At 37.1% G+C, this 15,779-nt stretch overlaps 1 protein-coding gene across 1 annotated transcript in view; it reads left to right on the forward strand.

The window, feature by feature from the left end:
* The window catches only part of ZNF804A (zinc finger protein 804A), a 269,546-nt gene extending 260,103 nt beyond the window's left edge, over window positions 1-9,443 (forward strand). The window contains exons 3-4 of the mRNA XM_026489559.2: window positions 3,854-3,984; window positions 6,239-9,443. Coding sequence (XP_026345344.2) covers window positions 3,854-3,984; window positions 6,239-9,443 — 3,336 coding nt within the window. The remainder of the gene's footprint in view (window positions 1-3,853; window positions 3,985-6,238) is intronic.
* Window positions 9,444-15,779: the final 6,336 nt, after the last annotated feature.

The following is a 15,779-nucleotide window of genomic DNA, read 5'->3' on the forward strand; positions in this document are numbered from 1 at the left end:
ACCATCACTAACTTGAGGCCAGGATCATCATAGCTTTCCCACCCATCCAGCTCCATGAGTTTCCTGAGACCATATCTGAGGATCAATGACCCGTGTGGCCCTTGTGACATTTTGGTTCTTTATAGACTAATAGTAAATTAGTGGAAAAGTAGCCTAGACCCTCTGAGATAGTGTTACCAAAGGATGCTGCTTCTTTTGTTTTTCCATTCTCTATTTGTCTATTTCCAAAGCATATATTGAATTATATGCCAGTGTACCTTGTCATTTGCTTTGTAATACTGGAGCTAGACCATATCTTCCCACAAATCCTTTTGAACATTCTTCTAATTTTCTGATTCTTACTGACTGTCATCTCTGTCCTGACATTTACCACTAAGAATTTCTTTTGAGTGACTGTCAGTAAATTGTTTGGGAAGCTTTTGAAATAGCATTGGTATTTCTATAAGTCTCACAGGTATTATCTTGTATATTTCTTTGTGTGGAGCTTGAACTTACGTTTTCTTCCCATTTGGCATTCTCAAAAGCATTGACTTGGTTTCTATTATTTACCTTTCAAAATTACTCTACTAGATAGAAAATGTGATGTAGGAGTTTATTTTTGCTCTAGAAAAATACAAGAAAAGATATCAAAGCTGATAAATTCTAGCCTTAAACTAACCAAAGTGTTTGGCCTATAAGCCCTGCAGCTAAATAGGCCATCAATATTAGGCAAGCTCATTTACCTTGATATCACGTAGTCTGTCACTGAGGTAAGAGAATTATGTGGCCACAGAGGGAGATTGACATCAGTCGGGACACTTGAATGTAGCTTGGTGTTTCTTGACCACCCCTACGAGACTAAAGCAACACGTACGTTCTAAATATACAGTTCTCTAAATGCGCATCTAGAGTCTGATTTCAGCCACATCAATCACTCACTTATTCACAAGAAACACAACGGCACTGGCATTTGATTCGAACCCGAACCCGAACCCGGACTCCTTGATCTTTAACTGCTCTGTCAACGGAAACCAGTTAATTCAAATCATAATGGTTAATTTGAAACAGTAAATAGTGAAATTCTTGGCATTGCATATACTTGCTTTAGAAAAGTTTCACTTTGTGTTAGAAACATTATGCTTTTACTATCACATATGCAGATATGTAATAGAAATTAATTTGTATCTTAAAGATTTTAATAAAAATAGTGAAGTCGAACTTTCTTGTTTGTCATCTGTCATGTCCCGAAGGACCTTATAGGAAATAAATTATCTCAAATTGTTAAAATATCATTATTTATAAATAATAGTTAAAAAATTTTTTGAACATTAATTCTTACATTGATAGTTCAACTTTTTTCCCCCTTTATTTCATTCGGCACTTTGATTCTTTTAAATGTTTATTTTAGAGAATTTAGTTTCTATTTTCTTTCAAATTCTCTTAGCATCCTCCTCTTAGCACCCAAACCTTCTCTTGACTGAATGCCTCTTTCTTGCAATGGCAGGTAGTGTTTCTCAGTAAAGGTAATATTCTTTAGGCCACTTAATTATGCATATCAAATAAGTCACCAATTCTACTTTTTCTCCCTACTTCAACTGCCTTAGAAAAGGCTCTTAGTGTTTCTTACCTAGACCACTGCAGTATCCTACTTATGCATTTCCTTGTCTTTAATCTTGTTCCATGGCAAAATTTCATGCATACTGATGCCAAATGATTCTTGATAAAATGAAGATCCCGTTATAGCACTGCATTGTTTAAAAAAATCCTTCAGTGTTTCCTCCAGTCACATTTCTTTTTTTTTTATTTTAATGTTTTTTTATTATATTATGTTAGTCACCATACAGTACATCCCCGGTTTCCGATGTAAAGTTCGATGATTCATTAGTTGCGTATAACACCCAGTGCACCATGCAATATGTGCCCTCCTTACTACCCAGTCACATTTCAGAATGTGATAGACAGGTGTGGTTTGGTAGACCCTGTAATTCATCAGTTCTCATCACTTCTACACATACAATCTGCTTTAACTGGATTTCTCTCTGACTGCACTTTTTTTAAAGAACACGCATGCTCCTATTTTTACATTTACACAAAATTTCCCTGAAATATTCTCTCACCTCCAACAACCAACCCTTCTTCTTCATGTTTTTGTTTTTGTTTTTGTTTTTGTTTTTGTTTTTAATATCCTTGAAGGTCCAAATCAGATGTCACTTTTCCCAGGTAACCTTCTTCGGGTTTTTCAGGCAGCCCTCTTCTGTCCTTACATTGCACAATAAAAGTACCTCAATCGCTGATTGGTGTTATCTCTTCCCGTGTGTGTTCTCTTCTTATTTCTGCAAAATGCATATACACAAACACTCACATACACTTACTCACATACTCACAGACACACAGACAGAACCATATAAAGGTGAAGACATTTTGTTTAATCTTTTTTAAAAATCCCAGCCATTTAACAGAGTGACTGTCACTAGGGCTCAGTAATTGTCTGTTGAATAAGTCTTGATATGACGTCAAAATTTTAGGAAATAGAGGTGACCAAGATTATGAATACCTGAAATTTAGAGCTAAAACTTTCTTGCCCTATTGTACTCTAATTCTAGATCTTTTTTATGATCAATATGATAGATTATTTGAAAGTAATTATTCTTTATTCTGGAATAATCTTATATATATGTATATACACACACCTTATATAAATCCCATCAGTTAAAATATTAGAGATTATTTGAAGCTTAAGCTATGGTCCTATGTAGGTGAAATTAAGTAGATGTAATTCAGGATCACCAGGAGTCTGACATTATTTCATCAGTATGACTAACTTTTTTTGAGGTGAGAAATTTCCTAATTTGGAGGCTCTAAGTGATTCACATATAAATCAACAATATTGAGCAGGCATTTTATAAAGCAGGCATTGTTGTAAGCCCCTGGCATACATCAGCGTATATGTATAAGGTATTAATAAGATTTTATTAATCACTTCATAAAAATGTGATTAGTGTATGCTTTATTCTCTTGGAGTCCTACTCAAAGACTCTGACATATCACAAATGCATAACACCATGAGCCTTTATGAGAAAAAAATAGTACTTTATTTTTAATAACTATACACTCTCTCCGTGGAAGACTATAATGAAAAGATTTGGGGCATAGGACCACTTTGTTGTCTCTTCAGTCATGCCACATACATGGCTATTTATCAATTCTGTTCAAGTTGACATTCTCTTTTTCTGGCCAAAACTTTTTCAACCCCAAATATGAGCCTCTTTAATACAGATGAAAAATATGCCCAATGTAAAAAGTATTTCTAAAAAGCACTATCACTTTTCTTCCCAGATCTTGAATTATATGGGGAATGTGCCTGATATTTGAGGGGAAGGATTGTTCTAAATCACATTCATAAAGGTTATTTGCCTTATGGATTAACATAAAACATTTACTCTTCTTAGAAATTATGAAAAGGCCCAGATACCTTTCTAATATACAGCACACCAAAATGATGTAATTTATTATATACAACTGAAATATACAAGCTTATTAAATTTGTTTGAAAATTAGGGGTCTATAAGACTCCAACACTTCCATGTGAATTAGGCACAGAATCTTGGCAGAAGAATCAGTAAGCAGAGATGAAAGTTTTCAATTTCAATTTAGCTAAGGCTTAGCTATATCCTTAATATAATGTAATAACATGCTTTGGCATTTTCACAAGCCAAAGATACAAAAAATATTTTTATAAAAGTGAGTTGTCACAAATGTATTTTCCTTAGATGAGGTCAAAGATAATGTACTGGAAAATTCCAACAATAATAATAGTAACTTTAACATTGCCGTAGAGCCAAATACTATTAATCATTTCCATATTTCTTAATAGAGGCTCAAAGAACTGAAACAAAGGGAATTTGCTCGAAATGTAGCATCTAAATCCAGGAAAGATGAAAGAAAACAGGAAAAGGCACTCCAACGCCTGCACAAGCTGGCCGAGCTAAGAAAGGAAACTGTGTGGTGAGTGTGCAATGAAATCTTAAGTTTTCTTAAAACATAATGACCAAAAAAAAAAAAAAAAGGCATTGAAATAAAGGGCATAATTCTATTTATTTCTGTACCCAGAGTAAGAGACTCACATTTTCATGGCTTTCTGTGGGCTGCAGACAGTAATTTGAATTTGAATTTATGCAAACACCTGTTTAATGCATATTTCAATAAAAAGCCAATATTCCTATAATTTTACTTTTCCAAAAAAAATGAATTTCACATTACTCTGCTATTTACACTTAGCTGAAAGCCATTCTGTTCCTTAGTGGAAATTCAAAATATTCGGTTGAAGAAGGGAACAAGACATCATCTCATAACCTTTGTTTAAAAATGAGTTTTAAGAGGAACTACTTCTTAATTGAAAATTTGGAGAACTTTTATTTGAAAGTATCTTTTATAAAAAAAGAATAAAGGTTAGGAAGACCCTATGAACTTCAGAGGCAAGTCAAAATTAATTTTCCAGTGAATAAACAGTAACAACTGTTAGAAGTTCAAAGCTCTTAAACTTTGACCTACTTCTAACAGTGAACAGTTATAGTGTTACAATTCAGAATTTATAATTCAGGCCAGGAAACTGCTATAAACAGGACAACTTTTTTGAGTGCTCTCTCCACCTACCCCAAAATAAATAGGCCTCTTTTATTATGCTTAAAATGAAACTATTTTATGGTAAATCTATTTTATACTGGATATAGTGGTAGGGAATACATTGCTATATCATAACATTCTTTGGGATGTCAAGTTTGGAAAAAGCAAAATAAACTTTAAATGTATTTTGAATCCTCTAGAGAACTGTTAAAAACACATACAATTGCTATTCAATCATACCAATGAGATATTTTTACTCTCTGTGGTAATAAGTGAAAAATTATACAAGTGCAAGTTAATGTTATAGAGAATCATAGGGCCTATGCAATTTAATGTCCTAAAGTAGCATTTGCAAATGTAAATTCTAATACATTGAGAGAACTAGAGTTAATAATAAGATAGGCACAAGAAGCAAAACTGGGGCACCCGGGTGGCTCAGTCGGTTAAGCATCTGCCTTCAGCTCGGGTCATGTTCCTAGGATCCCGGGATCAAGCCCTGTGTTGGGATCCCTGTGCAGTGGGGAGCCTGCTTCTCCCTCTTCTTCTGCTGCTCCCCCTGCTTTGTGCTCTCTCTCTCAAATAAATAAAATCTTTAAGAAAAGAAAAAAGAAGCAGAACTTCTTATCTAAATTACTTTCTTCAGCAACAGTAGGTATTTCACGGTACACACACACACACACACACACACACACACAATTTTCCCATTACTTTGGGGCCTCTAAAGATGTGCAAAATAAGAAGCAGTATTGTTTCTTAATATCAAATAGAGCAGTGAAATGGCCCATTGTGTTAGAGATTAGATAAAGAAAAGATTCAACTAAAAGAAATTCGGGGGCATTTATAACTTATGAGAAACTAAATTTAATAGAATGGAAAACTCTGCACAGAGTGACTCTGTTCCAGGAAAGATGATATTTAGGTAGCTCCTTGTTTATTTGCCAGAAAGTATGGTTCTTTTTATTAAGAACCCCCTATTTATGGTGTACTGCAATGCCAAATAAATAGAAATTACATCTTAAGTAAATAGTCTTTTGCCCTATACTTACCATATATTATGATATTATTTATAACTTCAGGGTAATTTTTAAATATTAAGAATAGCAAGTCAAAAAAAATTCTAAAGTTAGTATCATCTCTTAGTTAATTTTGCACTGCAGCATTCTGTTTGGCCTGGGGTGGACTCTCAGTGAACATTGGCTGAATTGAATTATTGAACTGAATTCCCAGCCCTTCTGAAGTCGTTTTTTAAACCTTCTTCATAGTCTCCATATATTTGCAGGCTTAAATAATTTTATTTTAGCGATTCTACAATACCCCAAAATACCACTGAAGAAACCATGAGTCTAAAGAATCTTGGTCAGGAAGAACTGGTTGAGAGCACAGGAGTGGCCTTGACATTGTTATTAATAGTTATAAAAGTAACTTCAAGACAGCATGACCAAGTTTTCTCAAACAATAACCAATAACTAAATGCCGTCGTAGCACTATGGAAGGGAACTATACTATATGAAAGTAATTCTTTTACAAAGATTTTAAAACTTGAAAAAGAAATCTTATAATGACATTTCTAAAATAAAAATGTTTGAATATTTTTCCTCAAAAGTGTCCTATCTAATACACACTTTTCTTTTTGTAGTGCTCCTGGAAGTGGCCCCATGTTCAAGTCAACAACTGTTACTGTGAGAGAAAATTGTAATGAAATTTCCCAAAGAGTTGTGGATTCAGTTAATAACCAGGAAGATTTCAAATATACTTTGATTCATAGTGAAGAGAATACTAAAGATGTTACCACTGTTGCTGCAGATCTGGAAAGTGCAAATAATTATACACCAAAAAATAACCAACTTGGGGATCAAGCCCAAGGAATTCACAGACACAAAATTGGCTTTTCTTTTGCATTTCCAAAGAAAGCATCCGTGAAGCTGGAGTCCTCAGCTGCAGCCTTCTCTGAATACAATGATGATGCCTCTGTGGAAAAAGGATTTAGCAGAAAAAGTAGATTTGTCCCTGGTGCTTGTCATCTTCAACTATCTTCACCAACAGATGTGCTTTTGAGTTCTGAGGAGAAAGCTAACTCTTTTCATCCACCAGAAGGAATGTGCACTGACAAAGAAACTGCTCAAACTCAAGAGATGAAAGAAGTTTCTAGTGAAAAAGATACATTTTTATTACCTTCATTGTGCCAGTTTCAACTGCCTTTATCTTCTGAGGCAGATAATTGTCAAAATTCAGTCCCATTATCAGATCAAATCACACTGGGAGATGTTATTATTAATGAAGACATACCTATGAATGATAACAGTTCTGAATTGTTAGGAAATAAATCCACAGTTCTTGATTTAGCTCATGATTGCCTATCTTTGCAAGCTACCACAGAGGAAAATGTTAAGGACAATGATGCATCTGCAGTAGAAGTTGCAAATAAAAATTATGGCCCTGAGAGGTTGGTTCCTTCAAATTCTGAAGAGGAAAATAGAACCTTACATAAAAAAACAGATTTATCTAAAAGACCATGTGAGCCATTTGTACCCGTACTTAACAAAGATGGGTCCACAATCCTTCAGTGGCCATCAGAAATGCTGATTTACACAACTACTCAACCATCAATTTCCTATAGCTGTAATCCTCTCTGTTTTGACTTCAAGGCCACCAAATTAAACAGCAGTCTGGATAAAAATAAGCCGCCCTTAAATGATCTTTCTTTTCAGCAGAAGGGAGAAGACATTTGCAAGAGACCAGTTTCAGAATGCAAGACCACATCTGTTGCAGGACTCACTGATTATGACTTTGGAGGTAGCGGAAACGAATGTACACAAATCACTCCTCTTCTGGTTGATGACAGTCCCTCCAATAACTGTAATTCTGGAAAAAATGAGACTGTGGGTCAGAGGAATAGAAATATTTCCTGTAGGATCAGAAAAGCAAAAAAATACAATTTTACCAAAAATCAAATGAAACAGGACACTCTAGATGGGAAATACAACAAAATAAGGTTGAAAGATACTCATGAACACTGGTTCCATAAAAGTAGAAGGAAGAAAAAAAGAAAAAAGTTATGTCAGCATCACCATGGGGAGAAAACCAAAGAATCAGAAATTCACTTCAAAATGGAATCAGAAAATAGTTACACTGATATAACTAGGAAAAATCTACTGGAAACAATTTCAGAAAAGCGGTGTCTAGCTGCAGAACAATTATTGGACTCACATCAATTACCTGATAAAAGGCCCAAATCATCGTTCAAATGCTTAAGTGAAAATGAAGAAATGTGTAAAGCCCAGAACACTGAGTATAAAAATCACTGTACAAAGAACTCAGTTTTTTTAAATGAACAATCCAATCCAACAATGATACATTCTGGGAAACATAATTTGACTTACTCCAGAACTTTCTGTAGTTGGAAAGCCAAAATGTCCAGCTGTAGTCAGGATCACAGATGCCTCGTTCTTCAAAACGACATGAGCCGCTTGAGTCAGAACCAGGCTGTTAAAAGAGGGTATAATTCTCTCATTAATGAGTCAGAAAGATTCCATCGAAAACGTAGACAACATTCATATTCTTATTCTTCAGATGAAAGTTTAAATCGACAGAATTACTTACCAGAAGAATGTTTGAGACCACCACGTGCTTCGGCTCCCTGTAAGCCTAAAAGGAAACGGAGGAGAAAAAGAAGCAAATTCCACATCGGATTTGAAGCTTTTGAACTCAAAGAGAACACAGATGATCCCAGGAAAGACAATAACCAGGATGTGTTAGTAAGGGAAGACAAAAAAGGGGACATAAAACCGCAAGAAAGTGCGCATGCTGAGGGGACCTCAGACCAAACAGAGCAAGTGGAAGACAAGCCGACTTCGCACCTGGGCAGTCCCCTTCCTCCCGAAGCCGGGGGCCAGACGGCGCAGTTCCTGCTGGAGAACCCTTCTGGGGAATCGGCAGACACGGCCAGTGAGCACGCCCCATCTGTCTACGGAGCCAGTGCCCCAGGGAAAGGGGAACTTGACAACACCCTGCTGGAACACAAAGAAAGAAGTGAGGCTATAAATGTGCACGAGAAGCAGACCCCTTTCAAGGTGCCTAATCCTGAAAGGAACTTGAGACAGTCACAACCGAAATCATACCTGTGCCATTATGAACTGGCAGAGGCGCTTCCCCAAGGGAAGATGCACGAGGCATCGACGGAGTGGCTCCGTTTTAACTCGGGAATCCTGAACACACAACCGCCGTTACCGTTCAAGGAAGCCCACGTCAGTGGTCACACCTTTGTAACGACAGAGCAGATCCTGGCTCCGTTAGCTTTACCAGAACAGGCACTGCTGATCCCGATAGAACACCACGAGAAATTCCGGAATCTGCCGTGTGAGGTCTACCAGCACATCCTACCGCCCAGCATGCTGGCCAACAAGGTCAAATTTACTTTTCCCGCAGCGGCGCTCCCAGCCCCTAGCACACCTCTGCAGCCTTTGCCGCTGCAGCAGCCCTTATGTTCTACCTCCGTGACCTCTCTCCACCACGCTGTCCTGCAGCAGCACGCGGCCGCCGCCGCCGCCGCCGCTGCCGCCGCGGCCGCCGGCACCTTCAAAGTGCTTCAGCCCCACCAACAGTTTCTGTCCCAAGCTCCGGCTCTCCCCAGAGCATCGTTACCTCAGGTCTCAGTAGGACCGGTCGGACCACGGCTTTGTCCCGGCAGTCAGCCACCTTTTGTTGCTCCTCCCCAGATGCCAATCATTCCAGCTTCAGTTCTTCATCCTAGCCACCTGGCTTTCCCACCTTTACCCCATGCCCTGTTTCCGTCCCTGCTTTCCCCACACCCTACTGTCATCCCACTACAGCCCCTCTTCTAGCCATCGCCATACGAGGGAGAGAAAATGTTCGTGTGAAAACTGTTGCTATCCGCGTACATGGTCGTCTCCGTGGATAATTCCCTATTTAAATGGTGGAAATAAACTAGCCAAGATATGGCCTCACTGATACGAAATCATTTACTGTAAGTGTAATGATGCAAATAAATTCTTAAGTTTCTGATATATAATATTATTAAGGCACTGCATAGTTTGCAAATCAATACAATATATGCTGTATATTAAGATGGTGTCTTAAGAGTATGTATAATGTACATAAAAGATATTTATAGTACTGTAATTTATGTTGTAAAGTATGCTCCTTGGTTTTTTTTTAACCTTTGTGTATTTGCACCTATTTAATGTTTAGACAAAGCTGATGGCACTACGTTTTGTACCATGTTCCTTGAAACTGTAAATTCGGTGAAATATATCTCTTGCAATAAATTTTTGTTAAGTATTTAAGTAAATCAAACTTTGTTTTAGTTCGTTTTCACTGTCCTGGGAATGTATAGTAACAGTACGTTTTGGATTTACGTTGTTTCTTCTGTACATTGGCATCTCTGCGCCTCAGAGGCTCAACAGAACACCTTTGGAGCTCTATGAATACTTAGACTGTAATACCATCCTTCGGAATAAGTATAACAGGCCCATTTGTCTTTCTGTTTGTTCTAATGTTGCTTATACTCAGAGTTTACTATATTTCCTGAACAGCTGGCCCTCTAACAATAAACCATGGAAATTCTGTTAAAGTAATGTTAGTGTTGGGGGGGTAACTCAAAAATATGCAAACTGCATAGTATTCTTTCAGGAACTGTATAGCAGCACTAGTAGACAAGAAAAGAAATAGCAAATAACCAATATAAATTCTTACAACATTTTTGTATGTCAAAATTCTCAAATGTATTATGTTTATTTTTAATTGATGCAGGAAATATATGTATATAAAAATATTGGCATGGCTTAAGGAATGGGTTTAATTAATAAATCACTCTCCATATATTACATCTTGGGCAGAATGACATAAACACAGTCTGTATCTGCATATACTCGTAACTGAGAATCTGGAAGTGGGAAGGAGAGTAAATAAATAGCCTGTCCTTCTGCAAATCTTTCTAGTAGTCATGTTTGTATCATATTTCCAAAGCACCCAGGAACAATTAGAAAATTTCCACATCACCCTTCCAGATTCTGCTTTATTTTCCAAGACCTCTGCATGATCCTTCACTCAAGTGCTTCTGCATGTACTGAGTATAGTTATTCAATAGAAAACTAGGAACATCACACTCTTCCGCTACGAATGCTTTCCAGTATGTATGGACCCCAGTCCGTGCCACCTGGTAAGACAAAGTCTAAGTGCCTAGTAGAGAGGGCTCCCCTGAGCAAGTGCAAATGATAAAGGATTGATAAATGATGAATGATAAAGGACACATGAGTCCTTCCAAAGGGAGAGCAACATTAAGTGATACTCTACCGAGGAAATGCTATTTCCTGTAGAAATGGGTTACCCTAAATAATATTGAGCATACACTCATGTTCCCATCACAGAATCATCTATATTAAACTCTCTTTTAAATAGAGAAATAAGGGTTTACTTTCTTGATTATTTGCCATAATCATCATTGATTTCAATGTTTTCCTGACAAATGTTTGCAAAAGACTGTGTATGCCCTTTTTATGATTGACAAATAAGAAGATGAAAATAGTAAGGGAAGCAATTCCATTTCAAATATTCTAAGATAACATGTCCCAAAAATGGGAGCTAAAATTGGAACAGATGAATTTACCCCAAGCAAAATGTTTGAAACTATCTTTGAAGATAAAATAGATGGGAATATCTACTGGGGAATACTGACCCAGTTTGTTTTTAATCTGTCAGATCAGGATCATTGCTTCTGCTGTTTAAAATCAAACCAAGTGTTTGACTTTAACATATGCAGATTTTCTTTCTTCTTTTTGTCATCTTCTATCATCCCAACTTGTTCACCTATCTCTTACCTCTTGTTCTTTAATTCCTTTTTCCTTTGATCTTTTCCTTCTCAATTTCATTGTAGACATCATTTGTGTGTATGTGTGTCTCCCATTTTTCTTTCTCTGTGTTATTCCTTTTACTCTTTTCTTCAATTCTGTTGCTCTCCTACATTTCTTTTTGTTAAATGATATGGTCAGTCATGCTTAACTCTTTAGTGTAACAGAATATACTAGATTACTTGTAATCAAGTTATTAGCTAGACAACAGAGATTTCTGAAAAGTTTGAGAAGTTGTCAGTTAAAACTATTGAAGCTCAACTTGACAGATAAATTAATTGGTTCTCATGGATATCAACGGCTGGAGAAGAAATGAAGGATAGTCAAGCATGTCAAAGCCATTCTGATTATAAATAATTCTTCTGAATATCTGATATATTTGATCAGAGATTGCTTACACAGTTGGGGCATCTGTTATACACTGAGGACTCAAAATGAATGTATGATGAGACACTTGTTACATATTCTGGTAACACTGCCCCCAGATCAAGCGAATCAGGCTGATGGACTGAGGATCAACACTGAGCAAAGCAATCAGGGGAAGTCAGGGTGGACTCAATAGGCAATGAGGCTGTCAGAGGACCACCGGGCATGCACATATTTTTGGTAGCAGGAGTCAGGCCAGTGAAACAGTCAGACACTGGCAGTAGGTTTGGGCCCTGGAGGATAGCTTGTTCATAAATCCTGGAGCTGAAATTCCAATCCTACCCAGGTATAAATTATTGTACGTTCTATATAATTGGGAAATTTAAATGATTCCAATACTATCTCCTACCCGCCATCTCTAGTCTGCTAGTTACAAGCATTGCTATGGTATTTGTTATTGTAAAGATGAATGATTTGGAATATAGAATAAATCTGAACATGAAAAGTAACTGTAGCCAAGTAACAGAAGGATTCATATTGGACGACAGGAAGGGAACTCATTCATAACTTCAACTGCCATCTCTCTCTCTCTCTCTTTTTCATATATAACTAGCTATGTGGATATACAGATATAGATGTATCTCCAAATTCTTTTATGAGTTGAACAGCAATATCAAACTGTCCACAGGGCATCTCAATGTGATATCTATCTGCCAAGTGTTTTGAACTCAAAACTCAAATTCAATATCCTTCTTTATAGATACCACCGAAACCTGGTCTTTGTCTTGTGTTTCCGAACTCTGCGAATGCCATTATAAAAAAACAAATAAAACAAAATCCTGTTTTCCAAATCAGAAGCCAGAGAGTCATGCCCATGTCAACTCAATCAATGAATCATTTTGGCTCTATTTCCTTACTTTGTTCCTCTCAATTTTTTTTCTGCCTGTACGCTCTATATAGTTCTAGTCCTATTACTCCATAAGCTGAATTGCTTACTTGTTGTTATAAATTAATGTCTCTTTCCTCAATTTCCCATTCCCACTATCCATCCTCCCCACTGGTACCAGGGATACATTTTTAAAATGCGATCTTATTATGACACTCTCCTACCTTAAAACCTATTATGAATTCTCAACTTTTCTCAAAATAAACATCAGAGGGGCACCTGGGTGGCACAGCGGTTAAGCGTCTGCCTTTGGCTCAGGGCGTGATCCCGGCGTTATGGGATCGAGCCCCACATCAGGCTCCTCTGCTATGAGCCTGCTTCTTCCTCTCCCACTCCCCCTGCTTGTGTTCCCTCTCTCGCTGGTTGTCTCTATCTCTGTCAAATAAATAAATAAAAATCTTTAAAAAATAAAAATAAAAAAATAAACATCAGAGTCCTAAGAATGTCATGGAAAATCTATGGTGAATTAGGTGCCAGTCTCTCTCCTCAGGACCATCCAGCCAGCCCTCTGGGGCCATTCTAATGTACTTCGTTACAATCATCTATGCCTTTATGTGATCGTGTTCTGTTATCCTGAATGCCTTTCTCCCTGTATTTGTCTTTACTTGGGTAACTAGTAATGTGTCACACTCAACTTGAGCGTAAGCCTCTTTTTGGAATTCTTTCCCAGGTTCCCTCTCTCCCCAGATAAGTTAGCTTCCTGTCCTTTAGCCTCACATAGCATGTTGTGCACAAATTTATCAACACAGAGTTGAATATGTTACCTTGTTTGTCAAACTCACTAGATTAAGAGCTCCTTGAGTCAATGTAACATGTGACTCCTAAAAAACCCTCAGTAAGAGTTTGTTCAGTGAGGGAATAAAATGACTTAGAAAAAAATGTAATTAATCTATGCAGATTGTATTACAAAGTTCCAGAACTGTTATCCATTTTTACTCCAAACTGTTCCTAAGTCCATTTAAATGAAAGCGTAATTTTTCTCTAAAAACCACAACTTCAAGACACCATTTAGCATGAAGAACTTCCTTTTAAAGGAGCTATGAATCATTTAAAATGGAACTCCATATTCAATAATCAGAGTATGACTTGAACCATTTTCCCCACCCCAGGAGGAAGGCACAAGCTTCACTATGTCTATCATCTATCTGTCTGTCTGTCTGTCTTTCTATCATCTTTCATCTTTCTTTTAGTACTTGTCATCAAACAAATGATGTGTCAGACACTAGATTTTGGGGATAAAGAAATGAATAGAAGCACCCTGTTACTCAGATATTCAAGTCTAGAAAAAAAAGAGCAGACCTGCGAAATCCTATAGTTAGCTCTCCAGTTTGCTATGTCATTATCAGTCAAGCAAAAGGGATTGAATTTATATTCGCTGATGCCCTTTTCCCCCACTGTGTGGCAGTCGCCATTTCTCATTCTTGTTTTTACTTTTGTTCCCCTAGCTAAACCACTGTCCTTGAGAGTGAAAGTTGCCCCCAGGGACACTTTGCAATAAACGGTTTATTTTCTCTCACAAATAAAATTAGATAAAGGCTTAAGGCTTACTTATATCATCAGTTGAGGCCCGGGTTCCTGCATCAGAGGCAGCAGTAAAAAGCTGTGCAATTTCTTCTGAGGTGTCGAATGTGCCTGAAATCTAGCCCACCATCTGCCATCTCTATGGATTGTGTCCCCCTCCCCCACCCAGCATTGTCTGCATTGGTACAGAGGAAGAGATTTTGTTTTGTTTTGTTTACACACAAAGGCACCATTGCTCACTAAGCCAAATGCCTAGAGCAAGATCCTTTTATTTATTCATAGATGCATCGTGTATACTTGCACCTGCCCTGAGCCTTCAATACTAGAGAACATGAGCTGGGAATCTACTCGAACCTGGACGCTCTGGGCGAGAAAAAACTAATAGTATAACAAACTTTTCTTCTGTTTTTCATCTCCTAAAATCTTACTTTTAGTCAATCTAATTATTTTTACCAGTTGTATCATTTTGTGCTAATATTTTGAATATATTGTTTACATATCTTACTAATATTTATCTTTTTCTGGATTCTGGTTTTAACTGCTACGTTTTATTTTTTATAAATTTCTCTCTATTGTTTTTATAGAGCATCTTTTCTGTATCTTCAGTATCTTCATACTATTTAAAATAAATTTGAGGGGCCCCTGGGCGGCTCAGTCAGTCAAGCGTCTGCCTTCGGCTCGGGTCACGATTCTGGAGTTCCCCAATCGAGCCCGCGTCAGGCTCTCTGCTTGGTGGAGAGTCTGCTTCTCCTTCTCCCTCTGACCCTCCCCTCTCTCAAGCTCTCTCTCTCTCACTCTCTCTCTCAAATAAATAAATAAAATCTTAAAAAATATTTAAAATAAATTTTAGATTTTAAAATATAGATCTCATCACATTCCCATTGAATTAATCGTAATTTTTATTTAGTATTGTTTCCATGTCTTTTTTGTTTTGATTATCTCAAAGACTATTTTAATTCCCTCATTGAATATGAATTCTGTTTTATTCTTCAATACATGTATAGGTAATATAGGCAGGACGCATTGTTTCTTTGGAAGGTACCCATATATTAAGTGAATGAGTTTTGAAGGCAGGACTTAAATTTACCCTTCAGTCTTCTCCAAAGAGGTTCTCCTATTCTTTTCCATATTTAATTTCTATAACCAGGAACTATTCCCAGAACTGATTTTGCATTTTACTCTACAAGATCTAAAATTCAGTGAGCTAGAGGCAAGATTCTAATGTCCGTGTATGAAACAGCTCATCTCCTCTTGCGTCACTGCTTTAGTTCAACATTTGGACTCTAACCGGCAAACCCTCTCAATGAATAAGCAATCTCATTGGTTACCCTACTTAGTCCAAGGTCCACTTTATACAAGACTAGATCTTCGGCTCCTTCCAAGCTCTTGTCAGTACTATTTTGTGTCCTGAAGAAATTACATGCCACCTGGTGTTTGTATTGCTCTCAATTGTATTGTTTTTGTATTGCTCCCTTTTA

This window comes from Ursus arctos, unplaced genomic scaffold, assembly GCF_023065955.2.
Source record: "Ursus arctos isolate Adak ecotype North America unplaced genomic scaffold, UrsArc2.0 scaffold_1, whole genome shotgun sequence".
Lineage (NCBI taxonomy): Eukaryota > Metazoa > Chordata > Mammalia > Carnivora > Ursidae > Ursus > Ursus arctos.